Source organism: Lissotriton helveticus, chromosome 12 (assembly GCF_964261635.1).
Source record: "Lissotriton helveticus chromosome 12, aLisHel1.1, whole genome shotgun sequence".
Taxonomy (NCBI): domain Eukaryota; kingdom Metazoa; phylum Chordata; class Amphibia; order Caudata; family Salamandridae; genus Lissotriton; species Lissotriton helveticus.
The window spans coordinates 836,133,388-836,154,775 of record NC_136073.1 but is presented as its reverse complement, the minus strand read 5'-3'; the positions used below and the strand labels follow the sequence as shown (position 1 = coordinate 836,154,775).

General features: G+C 42.0%; 1 protein-coding gene across 1 annotated transcript in view; it reads left to right on the top strand.

Moving 5' to 3' along the window:
• MYO1F (myosin IF) overlaps positions 1-21,388 on the top strand; it is a 241,558-nt gene that overhangs the window by 99,456 nt on the left and 120,714 nt on the right. The window contains exons 4-8 of the mRNA XM_078670110.1: positions 446-540; positions 7,490-7,577; positions 15,185-15,274; positions 17,647-17,778; positions 19,196-19,330. Coding sequence (XP_078526236.1) covers positions 446-540; positions 7,490-7,577; positions 15,185-15,274; positions 17,647-17,778; positions 19,196-19,330 — 540 coding nt within the window. The remainder of the gene's footprint in view (positions 1-445; positions 541-7,489; positions 7,578-15,184; positions 15,275-17,646; positions 17,779-19,195; positions 19,331-21,388) is intronic.

Genomic DNA, 21,388 nt, shown 5'->3' with positions numbered 1-21,388 from the left:
CTAAATTTAAAAATGTTTTTCAAGGTAACGTAAATTTGGGACATAATGAATAAATGTTGTGTTCACTCTTGGTAGGTGTCTTGCTCAATTCTTTCCAGCTTTTTCATTCAGTTTTCTGCACTAGAGTTCAGGTATTTACATAACAGCAAAATCAGTTATCCTTAGATATGTTTTTAAATGAAACTGTCCGCATGCTTTAAAATAAAATGAATATTTTGTATTACCTTGCGGTAAGTAATAAAAATTATTTCGGCTGGTGAGATACTCTCCTCAAATCCCTTTTTTAATCAATTGACGCACACAGTGATTCGGCCGCAAGTCTATCTTTTAAAAGTACAGGCTGTGCAAATGTGAGGATAAAGATGGACTATGAATGATCTATGAATGAGCTGGACCATTTGTTTAGTAAATTTTTTCTAACTATTTTCTGCTATCACTCTTCAAGGCCCAGTATGAAAATCCACCTCATATTTATGCGCTGACTGATAACATGTACCGAAATATGTTGATTGACGGGGAAAACCAATGTGTCATCATCAGGTAAGGCCAGATCTTTTATTATCAAACATGTATATCAACTGGTGCTGCACACCTATGTGTATTGTCCATGCAAGCAGTTAATCTGCTACACCAGTAGGTTTATGCAACTTCTGAAAAGAACTGTGCACCAAATAGGTCATTAATTTAAATCCTTGAGGGCCTACTTAGAGATTCATCTCTCTAAGGTCTTTAAAATTTTCACCACAGAGTTGGTTGGTGGGAATGCATGTGAGATTCAGTGTTGTCAGTGGCGTAGCTAGCCCTTATGCCGCCCGTGGTGGTCACTGTTTTTGCCGCTTGGCGGCCACTTGAAACCTCAGGAGGGTGGAGGCCGCCGCCCCCTAAAAACTCTGCGCCACTGAGTGTTGTAAAGTCCAATGATATAGCTAAAAGGGCTACTCAAAATATAATGTTAGATATTATTGCTTGACAGAGAAAGCTTCATGAATATACACCAATATAGTACCAATATGAATATCAGCAAGAATACCTCTTAGAATACCTCTTAAGGGGAAAGTAAAATTTGACTAATAACTCAGAAGGTCTATCTGTCACCTCCTAACAATCAAGTCACTGAGCTTGCCCTACACTCTTTCGCCGTTTAGGAGACTGCAAAATATTAGTTTTTATTGAGTATGGTGAGGTGTATTGTGTTTGTTGTAGAACTTCATTTTATATTAGACACACGTGTCCCAAGCTCTGGAGAAAACCAATGAATGAATTCCTGAACATCAGTTATGGATAGGCAATGAAGTAGCTGCTCGGCATGGCTGCCTCTTGCTGCTCCTGCTCTGCTGTGGCAGGAACAGGGAGTAAGCAGAGCTCTGATACCCTGTTTACTATCTGAGGTTTCTTTGCTTTGCCTGTCCCCTGATTCTTGAGTAGCAAACATAGGAACAAAGGTACAGAAAAAATGGAATAATGGCACTGCACAAAAACACACAGAACTGTGGCACACATGAACGGTATCATGATGATTCCATAACAGAAAGTCACTCTTATGCAAATGGTCAACTAAAGCACGGGTAAGCAAAAGAGCTCACAATTTACCTGTTCTACATTAGTTTACATGAGCGGTGACTATTCCATGTAAATTGCTGGTAGCAAATGTCATGACAACAGCCAGGAAGCACAACACATACATTGTTCAGCAAATAGTGCCCACACCGCCAGCGCTCGCTCCACAACACAATATGCACCTTACCACTTACATACCAAGGAAACTCATGAGACATGTTTATGGGAAAGCAGTGGTGAAGGTTTTATTTTGTACAACAAGTAGCTATTAAGGTGGGTCATCTTACAGGCGATCCAATACGGCAGCCCCTCGCTGACCCGCATGCCTAACGAGCCATCTTGCACGGCGAGTCGATGCTCTGACGGTGCAGTAACTTATCACATTATTTCGTTCACTCCCGCCCCCCCTGTCAGGGCGGAGCGATGAGGCACACCCCCGGTCGGTTCAGGCCCCCCGACCGCCCGAAGGACTAACGGGGCGCCGACGCTGTTTCCTGGAACCCCCTCGGCTCCAGGTTCTTGGCTCATGCACCCCTACTGTGCCAGGCAGAGGTATTTGACTGTATCCTTCTGCCGCAGAGGTACCCCTACTGTCCATCTGCTTCCAGATCGCCCTGTGACTCCGCCTGCAACACAAAACAGACCGTTAACAGTTCAACACCTCGCCCTCCGCTCTGCCGCTGGGTCAGGGATAGGGTGGGAACAGCGCAGAGCAGCCCAGGAAACAGACGCGGCAGGAAAGGCCGAGCAGCATGGCTGGGCCTACTATAAACCCCCCCGGGAACGCCCCCCCAACCCGCGCTCTCTACCCATAGGCTGATAGCGGGGGGGGTGGCTCTTGTAGGTTGGCGCGCAACAGTTCCACTCCCGCGCCGTGTGGGACTAGGACGCTGGCTCGCCCATGCTCCCCTCTGTGTCGCGCGGCCAGCGACATAGTGCCCACACCGCCAGCGCTCGCTCCACAACACAATATGCACCTTACCACTTACATACCAAGGAAACTCATGAGACATGTTTATGGGAAAGCAGTGGTGCAGGTTTTATTTCGTACAACAAGTAGCTATTAAGGTGGGTCATCTTACAGGCGATCCAATACGGCAGCCCCTCGCTGACCCGCATGCCTAACGAGCCATCTTGCACGGCGAGTCGATGCTCTGACGGTGCAGTAACTTATCACATTATTTAGTTCACTCCCGCCCCCCCTGTCAGGGCGGAGCGATGAGGCACACCCCCGGTCGGTTCAGGCCCCCCGACCGCCCGAAGGACTAACGGGGCGCCGACGCTGTTTCCTGGAACCCCCTCGGCTCCAGGTTCTTGGCTCATGCACCCCTACTGTGCCAGGCAGAGGTATTTGACTGTATCCTTCTGCCGCAGAGGTACCCCTACTGTCCATCTGCTTCCAGATCGTCCTGTACTCCGCCACAGCTCTCGAGGAGGCCCCCGTCGATGAAAGAGCCCCCCCACCCTCTGCTCACTGGCACCCTGCCGCTGCCAGGGTTTCCTGCAAGTCTAGGAGAAAGACATCCATACCAAGCCCAGCCAAGTGAACCCCGTCGCTTTCATAATATCCCTCAGTCCTTTCCTGTATCAGCGCATGCCTAATGAACCCCAGGCCCCTCTTCTCCATGAATTTTTGCATGGCCCTGTTGACCCTCTTCCTGCCTTGCTCGATGGCAACTGCTGATCGCGCTCCCTTCCAGGCCCTACGGGGGACAATCTCCGACCATATTAGTTCAGTGGCACCCAATTTGTTCGTTATAGCGGTTATATCCCTCTGCATGGCATCTACTAAAGCTCTCCTCCCCATTGTCACCAGGTCATTCCCTCCCAGGTGGATGATGAGGATGTTGGGAGGCCCACCCTGCGCTGCTAAACATTGGTCAAGCCTGCGCCTCAGCTGGCCCCAACTCATTCCCGGGAAACCCAACCACAAAATTCGTGTCCTTGCTAAGGCCAAATCCCATTTCTTGTATGACGCCCACTGTAAAACAGCGCAGAGCAGCCCAGGAAACAGACGCGGCAGGAAAGGCCGAGCAGCGTGGCTGGGCCTACTATAAACCCCCCCGGGAACGCCCCCCCAACCCGCGCTCTCTACCCATAGGCTGATAGCGGGGGGGATGGCTCTTGTAGGTTGGCGCGCAACAGTTCCACTCCCGTGCCGTGTGGGACTAGGACGCTGGCTCGCCCATGCTCCCCTCTGTGTCGCGCGGCCAGCGACATAACTGACATAAAACAGGATTTACATTGCCAGACAGTAACTTGCAACCGAGGGAAGGGTGTATTCGCTCTGAATGGACTATTGCACAGGAAGGCTTGACACCAAAGATGATTGATTTCCCACAAAGTGAAAGGGGCCTATCAAGTTCGGTGGTGTCCTCCTGTTTCTCTCCTTGAAACAGATTTACTCCTGCCAATGACAGGAGTGAATCTGTAACAGTTTTCATGTTCATTTACTCTATACAAAAGGTTTCTGAATACCCAAATACTTGTGAGTTTGTGTAAAGGTGAAGGCCTCCCAAAGGACTAAATCCATAAATCAGTAAATCTGTTTCCAGGAGAGAAAAGGGTGGAATACGGTCAAATTGATTGGCCAGTTTCTAGGAACAATATTCATCAATCAGCAATATACAGCAATAAGCAAAGATCAATAATCAATAATTATGAGCAAAAGGGAAAAATTGTATACTAAAGCACAGAACTATAAACTTAATCTTGTAGTCAGGCATGGAATCTGGATGCCCTCAATGTAACCCTAAATTCCTGTAGTGATAATGGGAAGGACATAGGACCTGATTACGACTTCTGGCGCTGCAGGAACGGGCGGCACACCACCGCCGCGCCCCCGCACCGCCAAGAGTCGCTGCCACCCACCTGCCAGATTACAAGTCATTTTTTAGTCTGGTAGGTGGGTGGAGTGGTGGTCCTGTGGCAATACTGTTTAAAGGCTCATTGTGAGCCTTAAACAGCACCACTGCTGGACCGCAAGTGCACGTTCCTGCACGGGAAGGATTGTACCTTGCCGTGTATTCCTTCCCATGCAGAAACTGGGGGTGCAAAACTACAGGGGGCACAACGTGTGCCCTCCTGCATGCACTCCCATGCACAGGGGTAAGAGGGGGCCCTGTAGGTCCCCTTTTCTTTTCCTCACCGCTAGCAGTAACATGGAGAAAGAACCTCCATGACATTACTTGCGGTGACGAAAGTCATAATATGCTTGGTGGTGCAAGATATTGCGGACCTCAGACCGCCGCAGGACCATGAGGGAATGCGTTCCCTGGCAGTTGCAGCGGTGCAATGGGGGTTCGACTGCGAAAGTCCTAATAGGGCGGTCGGACCGCCGGTGTGGGGGTGGCTGGGCTGCCACTGCCGTGCCCTGGTGAGTATGGCAGGATTTGAACCGCTAGACTCGTAATCAGGCCCACAGTGGTTAAATATATGCTTTTTCTTAAGAATACATTCCAAAGAACTGATGTTTCAGATGGAGACAGAGAGTTACTCCTCTGGTGAATGGTTTGTCCAAATGTTACAAAAATGTCATAATGTTAGGACAGCTGGAATGGCAACAGCCATATGGATCCCGCTTTCTAAATATCTTTTTAAAATAGGAACACTTGTAGCTATTCCAAGTTTTAGTAGTTAGCTACTTCCACCTCACAGTAAACACTGTCACAAAAACAGATCTGAGGGTCAAATATATGACAAAGATTGTATAACATAAAATATTCAACTGTTCGTCATCAGGGTGAAAGGTTGTGCTTTTTAACCTAATAAAGACATGCATTTGCAAAACGTACATTCGCACCAAAGGACCTTCTGTACTATTTACAATATGTTTTTCGTTACACAACTCAATGATATTGGCTTAACTGCCAACGGGTGGATGAAAGCTATGTGAACCTGTTGAGATTCGATCCAGTGACTGCAGAAGATGCTTTAATCCACTGAGCAATCAATCAGGGCTAATTGAAACACCGCGGTACAAAAGGGGGTGGTGATGGACGGACCATCTGAACCAATCAAACACTCTGAGCCAGTCAACAGATCTGGGTTTAATCCATCACCGTTCTTTAGCCCACTCTGCCACCCCAGTTCAAACATGCAAATCAGTCTGACCCTGTGCCTCATGGGAACAGTCCAGCCCGAACTGCCAAGCCATGCCTTCCCTGGACCGGAAACAAGCTTCCTAGGACCGGTTTCTGGCATTACAGCTGCCTTCAGCCACGCTTGCTTGATTCCAGTGGCAAAGTGAGCAAGGGACTCACGTCTGAGCATACCCTGCCAACTTATGGCGAACAAAGCGGTACAAAAGGGGGTGGTGATGGACGGAACATCTGAACCAATCAAACACTCCGACCCAGTCAACAGATCTGGGTTTAATCCATCACCGTTCTTTAGCTCACTCTGCCACCCCAGTTCAAACATGGCCATATGCAAATCAGTCTGACCCTGTGCCTCATGGGAACAGTCTAGCCCGAACTGCCAAGCCATGCCTTCCCTGGACCGAAACAAGCTTCCTAGGACCAGTTTCTGGCATTACAGCCATCTTCAGCCAGGCTTGCTTGAATCCAGTGGCAAAGTGAGCAAGGGACTCACGTCTGAGCATACCCTGCCAATTTATGGCGAACAAAGCGGTACAAAAGGGGGTGGTGATGGACGGAGCATCTGAACCAATTAAACACTCCGACCCAGTCAACAGATCTGGGTTTAATCCATCACCGTTCTTTAACCCATTCTGCCACCCCAGTTCAAACATGGCCATATGCAAATCAGTCTGATCCTGTGCCTCATGGGAACAGTCCAGCCCGAACTGCCAAGCCATGCCTTCCCTGGACCGGAAACAAGCTTCCTAGGACCGGTTTCTCGCATTACAGCCAGAGTCACCGGTTGTGAATGAGTATGTGATATCAACCCAGCTTCGTCTATTACACTGGTGAAAGTATGTCAAGTCCTTGTCAATTTTCCAGTGACCCAACCTTTATAATGAACTATTGTCAAATTTGATTTTTGCTATAATCCATAGTACTTCAAACCTACCTGATAATTAGAACAGAAACTAACAAATAAAAGTAATATGTGAATTACGTAAACAAGTGTAAACTACATTTTTGTGGAATAACTCTGCAACCACACAATTAAGATTTTTCTTGCCCAGGGAAATATGTTTCCAGTCCGAGAAAACCCCGCTTCCATGCACTTCATGAAATATGGGGCTGATCAAAGGCACTTTTCCAGCCAATTTGAGAATTTCCTTCACACTTTTTGGATTATATGTCCATCTACACATGTAGTGTGAAAACCATTGGTAAGGTTTGTGAATGCCTCTTACCTGGATATATCCACGTTCCTACGCACACCCTAAATTTAGTACTGCATACTAAATACATACAGATTTTCTGTAGGATTATTTTTCATTTGTGGGAATATAAACCTGCAGGTGGTGAGCCTGTGAGGGCTGCTGGTCAGAATATCGAGGCCAAAATATTTTTAAAACGCTTTATCGTAAAAGGTAAGTATATATAGGCAAGTATAAATTTACGACTGTTAACTCCCCATCTACATACTGTGAAGACATGTATATAGCAATGGTACACATATGTGGAGTTAAGAATTGTAAATCTTTACTTAGCTATATAAACATATGAAATATATATATTGTGATAGTAAATGTTTGGCAGGGCAGAATTAGAATATTGATAATCTCTTAGAATAGCCCTATGAGTTTGGATCTGCCCTTGCCAATGCAGGTGGGTTTTTGAACACCTGGGTAACTTTAAGTACACAAAAGAAGATGTGGATCTTTTTGTGAGTTGCTACCTGGTGTCCCTCTTGTTCATAGAGCAGCGGAAGGAAGTCTGAATTGGGATAGCGTCAAATTGTTTTGTTTATTGGCCTCAATCACATGTGATTTTTCTGTAATCTTGTGTGCCCCTAGTGGAGAAAGTGGAGCTGGAAAAACAGTGGCAGCAAAATATATCATGGGCTATATTTCCAAAGTCTCAGGAGGTGGTGAAAAAGTACAGGTAAGCCATTTATGTTTTTATTCTAATAAATGTATCATCAATCTCCTGCTCCTTCCCCTCTCTGCCTCAAGATATTTTCCATTCTCAGCAGATTTATAATAATTTCTTATTGTTATACAATTAAAAATATTTGGCAATTTGATCTCAATCTCTGCAGTACTATTTTGGTATAGCTCTACTCCAACATCCTTCTCACGTGAACCAACTTTATATAGAAAGACTACAATCCCGTATTAAATGGGGCATCTAGGGAATGATGACACAATAGGTTTCAAAACCCAAGCAGGCATCTTAAAACAAAAGAACATTCTGGAATGCACATTGCTGCTGACTGTCAGCGATGTAGGAATGGGTGAAGAGAACCATGTTTTTCCTCTACACTGGATGGCCACTTTAAGAGTGAGAGTCCTTCTAGATCTTATTAATGTTATGCCATAGTCTTCAAATTTGTATCTATCATGTATTAAGAAATCATTTTATCTCAATCACACTTTGCCTCCATTAATTGTGATTGGGAAGAATGAAATAACTAACCAATACATAGCAGAGAAACTATTTCCAATAAGGGCTGGACAGTTAAGACTAGCCATGCCCAACAGATATACTGAAACACAATTAAGATGCATATGGATTGAGATTCAGTGTTCCTGTGATGTTCTGTCATTAAAATTTAGTGTGCTCACATTCTTACTAACATTTCTTCAGCCACCGACCAATCCAATCCAATTTTTTGCTTTTCCTCCAACCCATCAACTCAACTGCTATGCTTTTCCTCTCAGCTACTAATAGCTACTCCTTAAACTTTTCACCTGATCAGAAGCCTTACGGATCCCCACCTTGGACTTACAAAGAGCAGAAGCCAAATGACATAATGAGCAGCCATGGTTAAATGAAGTTGCCAATTACGAAGGAAAGGATAGTATCACAGTCTTTGTTAAGAAAATGAAAACAAATTGTAATATGCAGTACAGAATGAAAGGGAAAATGGGACTAGTACAATACATTTTAACTGCCCAACCCCAGAATACAGTAGGACACATACTCGTTACAAACACAAACCATTGATCTTTCCATATATCAGCAAGAACTTAATAATTGTGTAAGGAATTGGTTGATATTTGAAAATCTGGTGCCCAGTTCCACGACACCAATGAAAACAACAAATTATACAATGCATAAAAAATTCACAAGATGGCTTCAGCTGCTGTCACCACGAAACTATGTAAAAACATTACTAATGAGGTACTCATACAAATGCACAATATCAGCCAGAGAAATTAATCATAAAATAGTCAGTGTGCCATGTGACAGGAAATATAACGGATCAGTGACACAATATTGTCCAAAAATGTAAAAAAATATATAGATTTTCTAAATATAGAGTTTAAAGTAATGTGTTAAATATTTTAATATATACATTAAATATAGTGTACAAGCAATACATTCCACTAATATTTATTACTATATATAAATATATATTTATATAAACACACAAACTCATATAGATATATATATATGTGTGTGTTTATTTAAGAAATATATAGTGAAACATAATTAATACAAATATTAATTGTACATTATATTTATTTTTAAAACACTTTAATGTATTACTATGAAAACATAAACACACATATACATATATACATATATATGTATTTATATATCTATATATACATATACAATTACAACCATGGAAAATATAAACAATTCAACAACAAAAAAGATATTAATTTAGACAATGAATAAAATATAAACCTTTAATACCACAAAAACACATTTACCCCAACAATTAAAGCTACAAAATCTATTTAACCATTATTATGAAAATTAACGAGTCTAAGAATATTACATTTACCATTTTCATTCTAGTTTAGGCAACATTAGGGAAACTCTTGGACTTTGAAGGGGTTAGATTTACTATGCCTACTCCAATCACCGCAATAGTAGGGAAAGTGTTGGACTTCGTAGGGGTTAGATTTACTATTCCTACTTCATTCAGAGTAACAGTAGGGAAAGCGTTGGGCTTCGGAGGTGTGACATTTACTATTCTTACTCTCTTCTAAACAACAGTAGGGAAACTGTTAGACTTCTGAGGAGTTAAATGTACTATTCCCACTACAAACAAAGTAACAGAGAAAACATTGGATTTCGGGAGAGGTAAAATTTACTATTCCCTCTCCAAATACACTTCGAATGGGTTGAATATATTACTCCCACTCCAAACAGCGCACAGTAAAAAAAGTGTTAGACTTTGGAGGAGTAAAAATTACTATTTCCACAATCTATGCAACAGTAGGTAAAGCGTATGGCTTTTGAGGGGCAAACTTTACTAATCCTACTCCAGTCTGTGCAACAGTAGGGAAAGCATAGGTTTTCAGAGGGATGAAATTTACTATTCTCAGTTCAGTACAGTAGGCGCAACAGTAGAGAAAGTGTTGGACTTTGGAGGAGCAAAAGTTACTATTCTCACTCCAGTCTCTGGAACAGTAGGGAAAACGTTGGATTTCGGAGAGGTGAAATATACTATTCCCACTCAAGTCAGCACACCAGTGGAGAAATTGTTGGACTTTGGAAGGGTAAAACTTTCTATTCCCGCTAAAGTCTCTGCAATAGTAGGGAAAGTGTTGGATTTTGGATGGGTGAAATTTACTTTTCCAACTCCAGTCAGTGCAACAGTGGAGAAATTGTTAGACTTTGGAGGGGTAAAATGTTCTATTCCCGCTAAAGTTTCTGCAACAGTAGGGAAAGTGTTGGATTTCAGAGGGGTGAAATTTACTAATCCGACTCCAATCAGTGCAACAGTAGAGAAAGTGTTGGACTTTAGAGGGGTATCATTTACTATTTCCACTCTAGTCTATGCAAAAGTAGGAAAAGTGTTGTATTTTGTAGGGGTGAAATTTACTATTCTGACTGCAGTCAGCAAAACAGTACAGAAAATATTGGACCTGAGAGGTGTAAAATTTACTATGATGGCGGTCGGATGAGGCCGTAGCTCGCGCCGTACCGAGTGCCCGACGGCAGATTAAGTTTACGTTTATGCTGTGGTGGATACTTTGATCCCCGGATCTGACTATATTGGACTAATGGAATGCTAACCGGGCAGTAAAAGCAGAGGCGGCACTGGGAGAGAACTATGCGATCAGACCTTACCTGCAGTGTCCTGACTCTGCAGACTTCGCAGGGGTGGTATCTCCAGCTGGTGGCCGCTTGCATTGGTCTGACAGTGCTTAGTTCCCGTAATCTTCTGAAAATATTCCTGGCGCTCACGCGTCGTTTGGTGACCTCAGCTTCAGCTCCCCCGGATCAGTATACCGGCAGCGTTAGCAGTGAGACGGCTTCCTGCTCTGCAACAAATTCCGCAGATCCAGCACCAGTGCGGGCGGAGCCAGTAGCGGAGGGAGAGGCAGTTACCTGTTCGGTAGCGGGCTCGGGCTGATTGTGGTGAGCACAGAGCACACAGTGAACAATGTGAGTGCAGAAATGGCCCCTAAAGCAGCGGCAGTATCGGCGAACGCGAAAGCAAAACTCGCCCTGAAGACCCCTGCTGTGGCAAGATCACCGGTAGCAGAAAGAAACCATTTGGCAGCTATACCAACACAGGCGCAAAAAGAAGGTACAGGTGCCGGCGCAGGAACCAAATCGCTTTCAGAGAAGAAGAAGGGAGCAGCAACGACAAGACCAACCGGTCCCACAGTAGTGGATCTCCTGAGAGGCAATGGCAGCAAAGCCCCAGAGGCAGCAGCAGCTGAGACCAGAGGGGGAAAGAATACAAAACAGGTACTGGACACACAGGTATGCAGAAGAGCCTCTGAGTCAGACGTACAAAGTGAACATGTATCCCTCGTTAAAAAAGGTGGGGGGGGGGCCTGAAATAAGACTAAGCGATGATGACACTAGGGCTCACCCAATGGATGCTAGTATTATTGAAAATAACACCAATGAGAGAGCGGACAATGTTGAGAAAGCAGATAATGTTGTCAACACAGTTACTGAAGCTCCACTTCAAGCATCTTAATTTCAGAGGGGTGCAATTTACTATCCCCACTTCAAATAGCACAACAGTAGGGAAAGTGTTGAACTGCGGAGAGGTTAAAACAATACAAATAATATTTAACCTCTCACAGCACACCTTGCCAGCACAATTAAGGCTAGAGTTTGGCCTCCAAAAACAGCAAGTAGCACGCAAGGGAGCCTACACCAAATGCTGGCATGAAATAAAGGAAGCAGAGCCAGGTTCTCTGAACTCATATCTATGGAAAGAGCTGGAAAGGTGCAAGGACAGCCCTGCAATAGTGTACCTCCAAACGGCAATAAGCTCTCTTGACCTCTCTTGCCCTACGAGACCTTTGGGAAATTAATGTACCTCACAAAAATTTTAAGAAGCTTGTCAATAAATCAGTAAAGCTACTATCTCTGGAAGAAGACAAGGCTACATTGACTAAGAGGACTCATGGGTGGTTCATAATCCAGAGTTATACAAGGTCTTTGCCACAGCTTACCTGGGAACAGGATTCTCAAGGAAAGTGAAGGAATCCTATGTCTTGCATATTCTGTGAAGCTGCAAGGGTCTAGACAAAGAGCATAGGCTATTACTAAAACCACTCTGGAACCAAAGACAGATTAGAACATGCAGGCAAGCATTAAAAGCCAGTCTTGATGGAAGTGAGGTTCAGACAGCATGCAGACTGGTCCGATTTATGAGTATAGCAAAAATCATTTTAAATCTAACCGCTAATTGACAAATAGATTGCAGAAGGCCACAACCAAAATGTAGAACTAGCCTAACTATTAAGTACTCTTCCAAATTTTTCATACGAGGACAACCCTCGCCACTATTGTAGATCTGTTATGAGTTTCAGGGTATAGAGAGCAGGGAATCCATCTTGTTTAACAACCACTAATTCTGAAGTTTTTTGGCTAGTTTACCGTATCTTAAACCTTGCACAGTAATGATATTTCATATGTTTTCCTTTTTCTCACAATAGTATGAATACTTGCAATTTTTTATGATTTTTAAATTAATCTTACTATAATTCATGTGTATTTTGCACAGGCCGATTCTGAATGTAGTTTTCTACTGCAAAGATTTTAACTAATCAAGCAATAGAGATAAGTGAATTGAATTGAGAGGTTCATTTTACTATTCCTACTGCAGTCTAAGCAAGAGTTGGGAAAGTACTTCACTTTAACTACATTACATATATAAGTATACCCATGAAATTAGAAACAATTTTAAACTCTTAATAAGAAAAAGAAACATTACATATATGTATAAAAAAACTTACACAATTAATCAATTTAGATATTTACTATTAAATAAAAAAATATATAATAATTAATAAATAATTGTTATTCAATTATTAATGCACTTTCCACCCTGACCCCCTAAAATCAAGTAGTCCATACCTAAAACATAACTAAAAAAATAAATATTCTATAATTTACATATTTAAAATGAGTTCATTAATAATTAACATTTGTTAATGTATTTATATTTAATTCGCTTCCCACCCTAGTCCCCTACAAAACCAGCATCCTGCAACTAAAATATTATGAAAAAAATAAGTATTCCACAATTTATATATTTAAAATTCAAATACTTACGTAACAAAAAATGAATAGTTATGTACCCCTACAAAGCTAGCCTCCCACAACTTAACTATAAGTAAAATAAATCAGTATTCAATATTTTACAAAATAAAAAATTAACAAAATAATTAATTAATACTAAATTGTTGTTTTTTTTAGTGAGTTTTATGTAGCGCGAACTTGACCCTTTATCAGAGCGCTTTACATAGCACTAGTTGTGTAACATGACACACATTCATTTTTGTTAGGCACAGGGAGATTAAGTGATTTGCCCAGAATCACAGGATGTTCAGAGTCATTGCTGAGACTCGAACCCGGTTCCCCAGATTTGAGGTCGACCCCTTAGACGTTAGGCCAACTTCTCTCCCTAATACTTAATTAACTTCCTACCCCACACCCCTACAAACCTAGCAACCCACAACTAAAATATTAGTAAAATAAATATTTTATAAATTGCATAATTAACACTCAATTAAATAATTAATTAACAATGAATAGTTAAATCATTATTACTTAATTAACTTCTCGCCCTATAACCCACAACCCTAACAGAGCGCAAATAACTTCTGAAAAAATAAATCAGTTCTATATAAAGTACATGGTAATTACCAATCATACAATTTTAAAATAATTCTTAATTATTACCTAATTAGCTTCCCATCCTATCCGTCTACAAACTCAACAACCCGCTATAACACTATAAATTACTATTAGAAATTGATTCCAAAAATCGAAATCACTTAAAATTACAAGCTATATTTTAAAAACATTTGATAACATTTATATAAACAGTAAACTACATTAAAATCATTTTACAAACAATAGTCTTTACCACTATATTACTGAAAACGATATTAAAACCATCAGTATTATTTTAAACAGTATTACTTACCTCACAACAACGATAATATTGTCAATAATATTTCTGCATCACGATGTTTGTGTATCACAATATTTAATTTCTAATATCTGTCTCCCGTGATTATAAATTGATATTTTGTCCAAACACCAATATAACATCACACTAGAGCAGCAACACGGCTTGGGGGAGGGGCTGGAAGGTGTGCATGACCCGGTAGTGGGGAACAACCACATCAACATCTTTCCAGATTGGGTGGCGAGGTGACGAGCCTATATCGCTGAGAGCTGGTACTTGAAGCGAATTGTTTTGAGGCCTTTTCTGAAGTAGAGAAGGGAGGGTGCTTGGCTGAATTCATTTGGCATTGTGTTCTACACCTTTATAACATAGCAGGACTGGAATTTAGTTTTCTCCTACCTGCGCTTCCTTGTCTCGTCTGATAATGCAGGCTGCTGCAGGTCTTGTATAGGCGCCCAAAGTAAAGAGCTTTAAAGCCAAGCACTGTTAGTGTTGTTGTGGATTGCTTTGTGATGCTGCCAGAAGTATTGCTGATGATTCTATCCCCTGAGAAAGATATTGGGGATCTTTAGTACTGAGTGATCCTGTCTCACTTTCTGAGGTCCTTGATGCAACATACAACCACATGGAGAAAACTATTAAATGGGGTAAGGTGTGCCATGGGATTCCCAGGAATGGCGCATTTCGTCTGTCTGGATGGCCTTTCTGAATATTTGTCTGGAAGGAATTGCTTTAATTTACAAAGCTAGATCTCTAAGTAACAGATCTTCTTGGTTTTTGTGTGATGTATGTCTTGAAGATGAAATTGGTGTTGATGTAGTCCAATGACTTGCCCTCTCACCAAGCTGTTTTGCACAGTTAGCCAGTTTATTCCCAAATATTCATTGCTGTACCTGAAGTTACCTGCTGGCATTGGATGTGAGAATGAACTCCGTTGGTTGTGTCCAGTGTGAGAAACGCCTTGGACATCCAAGTTTGCATGGTGGTGAGGCGGGTCTTTCGATTGGCTTAAAAAGGTGTGTGAACAGACTTGAACTGCACATCAAAAGTATGAAATGAGTCTATGGCTTATTTGATGGAAAGCCTCTCAGTAGATCTTCCTGAGGACAGTGTCTGAGATAAACCTTTGCTTTGATTGCAGCACGTGAAAGACATTATCCTGCAGTCTAATCCTCTTCTGGAAGCCTTTGGGAATGCAAAGACCGTGAGGAATAATAACTCCAGTCGCTTTGTAAGTGAAATTTTAAACTGCATATTACGCATAATGGCATTTCAAAATATTACCATAAATCTAGAAAACATGTAGGTGGTACAAAGTAGACCCAGGCGAGGTTTAAATGACTCAAGCCTTATTCAAGGATTTTCTGGATTTTGGCGTTGTTATATGAAATTCCTGATATTACGCAATTTTACACAAGCTAACAGGAATAATATAAATGGGCGTGATGCAAATGGCTGTTGCTCGCATCTTGCGTGTTTTTCGCACTATTTTTAACCACAACATATTTCCTCATGTCAAATGCAACAACACATTGCATACTAAATATATTGCTAAATGGTGGATTTGGATTTTGCATAATTACACTTAGGGCCTAATTATGAGGTTGGCGGTCCACGGACCGCCAGACTCGTCGGGGCATGGCGGTGGCGGCTTTCCGATCGCCCTATTACAATTTGGGCGGTTGGACCAACATTTCCCCGCCGCAGATGTCCAGGGAACCGCTGTTCCCTGGCGGTGTTGCGGCGGTGATGAGGCCGCAATATTTTTGGCAGGACCACCGCAGGCCCACCAAGCATATTACGAATTTCCACTCCGCCAAGGTTTTCCTTGCAGTTTCTTCTCCATGAAACCCGTGGCAGAGAGGAAACAAAGGGGGCCCTACAGGGCCCAACTTGTGCCTCTGGCCATCGGATGCATGCAGGGGGGCACAACTGTGTGCATGCACCCCAAGTGCGTTCCCATTGTGGTGCCCGTTTTCAGGGCATCACCATGAGAACGTCTAATAAAAGCCCGCCAGACACGAGAAATACTCAGAATCTGGCAGACGGTCCGACCACGGGTTTGGCGGTATGGACCCAGCACCGCACCACCAAACTCATAATCAGGCCCTTAATTTCTAGTCATACTGCCAACATTTCACATAATTACGCGAAAGCATATTACACTAATTCCCACATCCCAAATAGAAAGGTAAGGTCTGTTCATAAACATGAATCTGACGTGTCTCTCTAAAGAATGTTTAGAACCGATGAAAGAAACATTTTTTACGTCAATCAATATTTGTGAGTTTTGTCTTAACACTAGCATAGGTGTGAGTTTCAGCTTAACACTAGTATAGGTGTGAGTTTACTCAATTTCCAAGACTAAGATTTACTGACTGAAAATTGGATTTATGAATTGATCCCTTTAACATTAAGTTTGCCTGTGATCCTTGATTTGCCCTTCAATGAGGGTTCTTTTTTAAATCAGGCAGTTCCTACTTGCACAAAGTAGCCCTCAGCAGCATTGGCAGTACAAAATTGCTATGTTGTAAATTTCAAATAAGAATGTTCACTTTGCAAAAGCACACTTATGTTTGTGTCCACATTGTAAACTCACATTGCTATAAAGAAATTTAAAAAAGTACTAGTTCAATGTTTTACTCTAGAGTTTCCCCTGGCAGTGTCTCTTACTTGAAATAGCCTCTACCCATGGCTATATTGTAACTAATCTATTTGCACCCTCATTCTTTTTACAGAACTACCCGCTACGAATGCATAAAGGAAGAAATAGCTACAATATTTACATTCATAAATCCGATCACCATTTCTTTGCATTAAGTGCAGAAACATCTACAGCTTGCATGATGTGCTTTTCAGTAGTCCTCATGCAGGTTTTTGTTATATGCCCAACCACTACATTTATGCCAATGGCTGTTTTCTATTTTCTCTGAGTGGTAACTTTGGTCCTGATTACGAGAATGGCGGTCCACATTAGGAGTTTGGCGGTCGGACTGCCACAGGATCCTGCGACGTGGCAGTGTGAGGCAGTAATATGCTGGTGGGCCGCTGCTGCACCGCATAGCATATTACTAGTTGCCAAACCAACACCCTTTCTGTGGCATGCACCCCAAGTGTGCCTGCCATGAAAAGGGTGGCGGTGAAGCAACTAAGTGGGCCCTAAAAGGCTCACCTGCTGCCTCTGGGCCTGCTGGTGCATGTTGTGCCCACCTGGAATTGCACCCCAGTTCCTGCACTGTATGGAATTCTCGACATTGTGCATTCCTTAGCATGAAGGAACGTGGTGCGGCGGTCCGTCTTAAGGCTCTCCTAACCTTAGACAGCCTCTGCTGGGACACCCCCACAGCACTGCCCGCCTGCCATAAATTACAGTTGTAATTCGGCAGGTGGACTCAATACGGGGTTGGCGGCCCTCCTGTTGGTGCAGCAGTGGCGGATCAACAGGAGGACCACCAAACTTGTACTAAGGCTCTTTGTCTATTCAAATCAAAATCTGGATAAAGGAAAGTAATCTGAAAATCTCTTTGATATGTACAGTATAGGCTGGCTTTAAAGCTGATAAATTAAATGCACTATTATAATGTTTGTTGTTTCTCTCCATAGGGAAAATACTTCGAAATACAATTCAGCCGTGGTGGAGAGCCAGACGGGGGGAAAATATCCAATTTCCTACTCGAGAAATCCAGGGTGGTGAACCAAAATGAGGGCGAAAGGAACTTCCATATATACTATCAGGTAAGCAAAATATGTAAACACCTTAGAGAAAACACATACAACTTGGCAAGGCTCTTTTAAAGGGATAAATGCAGACTGAAGCCGCAGGCTTGCATTAACCGCATTTGTGAGCCTTCAATTAGTCGCAGACAGTCAAGGCATTGTTGCTGGGTAAAGCAAGGTCATTCAGCCTCTCAGGTTTTCACTGAATATAGATCACATGTACTGTTTGTAGGCCAATGTGGTGCTCCAGTGCTGGGGATATCATAGGTAACTGCCTATTTAATTTATTTATTTTATTTAAGGAGTTTTATGTAGCGCTACGATGACCCGTCTGGGTATAAGTGCGCTGTACAAATAGCAAAACAAGTTAAAACACAGAAAAAACAGGCACTAAACACATACGTTAGTTAGCAATATGTTATACAAATAGCAGCTAAATAGGAGCTCTAAAAGCAAAAAAGAAACGGTCAAGAAACAAAATATATACAAAGGGAACAAATGACTTCAAATACACAGGATATAGAAATCAATATACGAAGGATAGTTTGACTTAGTGAAACCAGTACTCATGGAACTAATCAGTAACTAATGCTGATGGTATCTCTTCAGCAACAGTTTTTAAAATTCTTTTTTGAAGGAGGTATTTGAAGGATTAGATCTAGCCTCAGGTGGAAATGCGTTCCATATAGTGGGGGCATGACCGGGAATAGGGCAATTATACATTTTCCTTTTCTTGAACTTCTGTGGGTTTAACAAATGACAGTTAGAGCATCTGACCTGATAGTTCTCGTTTTTTAGCCAGGTTGACGGAAGTGTTGTAATGAAGAGCCTTGTGGGTCATGCAGACTATCTTAAATTGAATTCGAGCTTCAAACAGGAGCCATTTGAAATGTTTCAGGTCGGGTGTGATGTGTTCCTATATCACTGACCAGGGGCATCCATTGCTGGCCCATGTCATATTTTCAAGATATCCACTTAAGATATGCTACATAAAGTGAATCTAAATTGAATTCATTTATAGAGTCAGTGATTAGCCTGAAAACTTGGATTTGATCTGACTTTCTTGGACCTACATTGGTCATCCATCCCCCTGACCCAGGTCTTAAATTATTCTGAGGAGAAGATGAGATTTAAGAACACCAGTCTCACATAATGTTCATGCCATTATGAATGCAAAATCATACTCTTTTATCAGTTGTAATGAACAAATAAAAAAAAAGTACAACTACTAGTTTGTAACAATCTCTTTATTGCTACGTTCTTCCTGGCTATGTTCTCTTCTTTTACCACTTCATATCTTATGTTTTTCTTCATCTGACAGTTTGACTTGTTAATCCTCGCTTCTGATTTATCATTTCCCTTTCAACCCATTCTCTTTTTTTTCTCTACTTGTTACCCTCTAACTGCATCTCTGTTGCTCATCTCCTTCCCTCAGCTATTAGATGGTGCTAGTCAAGAACAACGTTCGAGCCTTGGTCTCATGCCTGCCGACTACTACTATTACCTGAACCAATCAGAAACGTACAAGGTGGATGGCACCGATGACCAACGAGACTTCCATGAAACAATGGTAATGATCAGCAAACAAGCATAATAGGGTGATTCTAATGGCTCTACCAAAGACTCAACACAGTCACATTGGGACAAGAGCTGTGAACAAAGAGGGATGATCTACATTCTACACAGAAAGACAGGAACTTCCAGCCTACCGCAAAGATGAAATGTTGGCCATTGGTTATATTAGGATCTCTAGAAACAAACGTAGGGACTATGTGGTCGACTCACTTCATCTCTCCTGAGATATCTTTTCCTCATTTTGTGGTATGTTTTAAGATCATAATCAACCAGGATTACTATGTTTCATACAAACTTCCTTCTCTCACTTCCTTCTCTCACTCAAAATACAAGATGTCACACAAAACATTAGCATAAACGTCGCAAAACTAGGTAAAGTTGTCTGAAATGAAAATTAGGATACATTGCCCAAGGCATAAAATGACCAGACTAATCATCAAGGTTCAAATTCCAATTAGTGTATTTTTCAGACAGATTCATCACTTGTTTCCACTTTGCTGATTTGACCAAAACTTGGGCCAATCATGCTTTATTTTAATGGGAAACTTTAGGTTACTGGAGTATGCCAGCTGAACTAAAATTAGCTTTTTCCTCACTTTTTCGTTAAATAAATCACGACTTTCAGCAAGAAATTTCAGTCTTTTGGCCCGAATCATGAAAATTAGAAATTGTTAGTAAAATGCCTGATAGGTTGGTGGAAAATCTACCATACTGGCTGAAATTCCGTGGTTTACTCCAAAATAGGGTAATATTTCAGCAAAGCATATATTAACAGTCCTGGATAGTCCTACTAACTAACAGTAATATCGCTCGGGGTGAATTTTGTTGCAACACAGGTGATAATTTCTGACCATTGGCTGAGTAGATATCATCTGCACTAACTCAGTAGCCTCTGTCTAAAGGTGTTCGCACTCACGTCTGAGAACATAGTTACCATAACTCCGCATCTTACACACTTCTAGCGAGAAAATAATCCATGATTGAAGCATTAAAAATTGAATATGGCTCAGTCTTAGGGCACCAAAATTGTATATAACCCAGTCTTAAGCCACTAAAAGGTGACTATAACCCAGACTTGGGGAACTAAAGCAGAGATACAATGAGCTGCAACTGGACGGAATTTGATGCAAAACGGAGGAAATAAGTTGACTGTGCTAGGCAGAGGTGGGACTCATAGGTGGTATGGTGTAAGTAGAAAGCAGACTGGGGAGAGTGAAAGGGCCAAGGATTGTTCTGCAGTTGGGGGTTTTAGTGGGGAGTTACAGACAAAGGAAGAAATCCTGGAATGGATACAAGCAAGATGTTTTATCAAAATTTGATAGTATCTTTATGTGCACTGTCCATGAACTCGCTCAAAATCAATCTTTTTTAAATTATGTTTTGCGCTTAAGAGGGAAGTAGTTGACAAAATCACTGTAAATGCCTTTCTCGGTGGTCATATAAAGAAATCAAGACAAAATTCCTTATCTAAACATTGCCGAAACCTCTAGGTAAAGTGTGAGTAATCAAGACCAGGTGATATACTGGACCTCATCCAAACGGCAAACATATAGAGAGAATTTGTTAGACGGCAAGCCATTACTTGTAAATCACCATTATCTGATATGGCACGCCTGTTACCCGTGATGCATACCCATAAGGACTTTTCTTTTTGTACCAAAACAGAACTCGTACATACGGGTCAGATGGTTCTGTGGGAAGTCAGAGGAACGTGGACGTAAAGTGTAACAGCTGGGGTCTTCTGCCTAATGCACACCCCTCCTTAGAGCACGGGTGTGTCCAACATATGTGGGGGCTCGCCAAATGCATGCCCCATGTTTTAGGATTACCACTGACTTTGTCAATTCAATAAATCCCACCTAGATTACGCGAACACAAATTTATCTCGTTTTGAAATACTGTAATTTTGCCTTGAATAGAGCCCTTTGGCCCTACATTTGACATTTGTAACACCGAGGATGGAGTTGTATCTGGGTGATGGCATTAAATCATAAAGCAGTGTTCAGACTTCAGTTTATACAACTATAATGATATAGAACGACTAAAATGCCAA